General features: G+C 61.4%; 1 protein-coding gene across 1 annotated transcript in view; it reads left to right on the top strand.

The window, feature by feature from the left end:
- MSRB1 (methionine sulfoxide reductase B1) overlaps positions 1–2,245 on the top strand; it is a 5,188-nt gene extending 2,943 nt beyond the window's left edge. Inside the window, exons 2-4 of the mRNA XM_005426002.2 lie at positions 238–380; positions 477–591; positions 1,071–2,245. Of these exons, the coding sequence (XP_005426059.2) occupies positions 238–380; positions 477–591; positions 1,071–1,096 (284 nt within the window). The 3' untranslated portion in view covers positions 1,097–2,245. The remainder of the gene's footprint in view (positions 1–237; positions 381–476; positions 592–1,070) is intronic.
- Positions 2,246–3,012: the final 767 nt, after the last annotated feature.

Here is a 3,012-nt window from a genome sequence, read left to right as displayed (position 1 = left end):
CCGGGTGGGGAGGGGCGTCCCGATAGGGACTCGGGGGTTCCGTCCCTTGTGGGGATCCTGCCCTGAGGGAACCCCTGTGGGGAGTGGGGGTCCTGCCCCTCCACCCCCTGCCTGGCCCTGGGGGTGCCCTGGGGGTGTCCTGGAGTTACCCCGGAGTTACCCCGGAGGTGCCCCGCGGGTGTCCCGTGTCCCCGCGCTGACCTGTCCCCGCGCTGTCCCTGCCGTGCCCTCTCGCAGGTATTTACGTGTGTGCCAAGTGTGGCCATGAGCTGTTCTCCAGCCGTGCCAAGTACGAGCACTCGTCGCCGTGGCCGGCGTTCACCGAGACCCTGCGGGAGGACAGCGTGGCCAAGCGCGAGGAGCGCCCGGGGGCGTTGAAGGTGCGGAGCCCGAACCCTCGGGGTGAGACCAGAACAGCCCCGGGCTGGCTCTCCGTGAGCCCCGGATTGCTGCCAACCCCTCCTTTGCTTCCCCAGGTGACCTGTGGCAAGTGTGGCAACGGGCTGGGCCACGAGTTCCTCAACGATGGGCCCAAGAGGGGCCAGTCCCGCTTCTGAATATTCAGCAGCTCGCTGAAGTTCCTCCCCAAAGGTACCAGCGCTGGCTTGGCCCCTGGCCCAGCCCAGGGAGTTGGTTTTGGGCACGCTGTGAGTGCTGCACTGCTTGCAGCAGGGTGGTTCTGGCCAAGCTGATAAGGCCAGGGATAAATCTGGTTCATTCTGCTCAGCCCGAGGCTCCCCAGCTCAGCTGCCAAGACTGGCTCTCACCAGCACCCAGGGACTGTGTGGCTCTGAGGGGTGGCTGAGTTTTGGGGGGTTTCTCTGGGATGCAAAGCGAGGGCAGGGAACCTCTGTGCTGGCACTGAGGGGCTGGGGGGTTTGCTGGGCACTCCCTGGGGAAGAAGTCAAAGGAAAAACTGTTGAGGAAAGGCCTTAGCACAGCCATGAGCTGCTGGCCTGCTGGTCAGGCTGTGGTGGTGGGGATGTTGTGTAACAAAACCCCCAGATAAAAAGGGCTGCTGGTTCTGGAGGAAGGAACACGAGCCCTCATTGCTCCTCCCCTGTTTTTAGGTAAAGCTGACCTGAAGGAGAAGTAAGTGAGCTGCTGCACCTGCCACTGCCCTGGGCTAATCCTGCCTCCTCTCCTTGGGATGCACTGACCTGCCAGAGGGACCCACAGCAGGAGCAACCCCAAGGAAGCTCCTGGTCTGAGTTTTCCCCTGATCTCCTGGTCACAGTTTCCCCTTGATTTCCCTGTCAAGGTTTTATTCCCTGATTTCCCTGTCAAGGTTTTATTCCCTGATTTCCCTGTCAGTTTTCCCTTTTGCAGTTCCCCTAGATTTCTCTGTCACGGTTCTTTCCTGGTTTCCCTCCCCTGGTTCTCTCCTGGTTTCCCTGTCCTGGTTCCCCCCGGTTTCTCTCCCCTGGTTCTCTCCTGGTTTCCCTGCCCTGGTTCCCCCTGGTTTCCCTGCCCTGGTTCCCCCAGGGGCTGTCCCAGCTCCATCCCAGGAGCTGCTGTGCCTGTGCTGAGCCCTGGCTCTTTGCCCTGACAGTGTCCAGAGCCAGGCAGGCTCTGCTGGCACTCCCAGGCACTCAGGCAGGATTAGCTGGGCTCAGGCTCGGGGTTAATCCCTGGAGCTATTCTGGGACCATGCTATGAAGTGCCCCATGTAAACCCTGCCAGGGTGCTGGGGCAGGGATGTTTGATGGTCCCACTGGCAGCATCCAGGTGTTTCCCCCGCCGCAGGGACGGTTCCACAGCGCTGTGCTCCACCCTGCCCTGGCCTTAGCCCTGACTCAGCACTGTGCAATCAGTTCCAGGGGCGCTCGGGGTGCTGCTGGCCCTGCCCTGTGCGAGGGAGCTGGAATTGGGCCCAAGGGCTGCCCTTGGCACTGCTCAGGCTCTGGGGATTGTGGCTGTGCCGCCTCAGTGCTCCCAAGGGCTGCCACGCTCGTTCTCCTCAATCCAGTGCCTCATTCCTGGCCTCCTGTGCCTGTCCCAGGAGCCAGATCCTCCTCTGGAATGGATACACCAGGATGTCTCACGAGGGAAGAGGCCCTGGGGTTTAGGGGGCTGCATTGTGGGTGCAGCTGCACTCGGGGACACCTCGGGGCCTTTTCTCTCCCCGTGTTTTCCCTCAGTCCCACAGATCTGAGGGCGCCAGGGGAGGTTTGCCACCCCAGCTCATTGCCTGGAGCTCACTGCAGGACCTTGCCATGCTGAAATAAAGCACTGATTCACTGTGTTGGAGTGTTGAACACGCTGGGAATGGCATCCCAGAGCTCTGGGTTCCTCCTCTGCTCCCTGGCTGAGGGCTGGGGAGCCTGGGGGGGAATGGGGGGTGTGTGCTTTTACCTGGAATCTCTTCCCATTTCCCAGGTTTGCCATTGCAAAGGGGGCTGGGGCATTCCCAGAGCCAAAGCTGCGCTGGGGAGGTTTCATTTCACTCCACTTAGCACTTTTCCCCAAATGCAGCCAGTTTTAGCTTGTTCCAAGGGTGTTCTTGGTGCTTCCTGGGCTGTCAGGGTTTTCTGGGCACAGGGAGCCGAGTTTCTCACCAGAACTTCCCCGCACAAACTCTGCAGTCTGGAAGCCACAACCCTCAGTCTCACAGGGGATCTTCGCCCCCTTGGAGCTGGATCCTGGATCCCTGGAGGCTCGAGCTGGGCTTTGCTGGGCTCCAGTTCCCTGCTCCAAGGGGGTGAAGTCCCCTCTGGAGCTCAGGAGGCAGTGCCAGCTCTGCCCCCATTGCCCTCAGCTCGGGTCAACCTCCGGCTCTAATTATCCACCAGGTTCCAGTCTGAGGGTCCAATCTGCCTTGTCACTGATTAATCCTTGGATTTTAGGGCATTAAGGGGGAATTGTTCCCTGGCAGGGTGGGCAGGGCCTGGCACAGGTGCCCAGAGCAGCTGTGGCTGCCCCTGGATCCCTGGCAGTGCCCCAGGCCAGGCTGGACAGGGCTGGGAGCACCTGGGACAGTGGGAGGTGTCCCTGCCATGGCAGGGGTGGCAC

This window comes from Geospiza fortis, unplaced genomic scaffold (assembly GCF_000277835.1).
Source record: "Geospiza fortis unplaced genomic scaffold, GeoFor_1.0 scaffold213, whole genome shotgun sequence".
Classification (NCBI taxonomy): domain Eukaryota; kingdom Metazoa; phylum Chordata; class Aves; order Passeriformes; family Thraupidae; genus Geospiza; species Geospiza fortis.
Note: the sequence above shows the minus strand (reverse complement) of the source record. Positions and strands in the feature narration are given on the sequence as shown.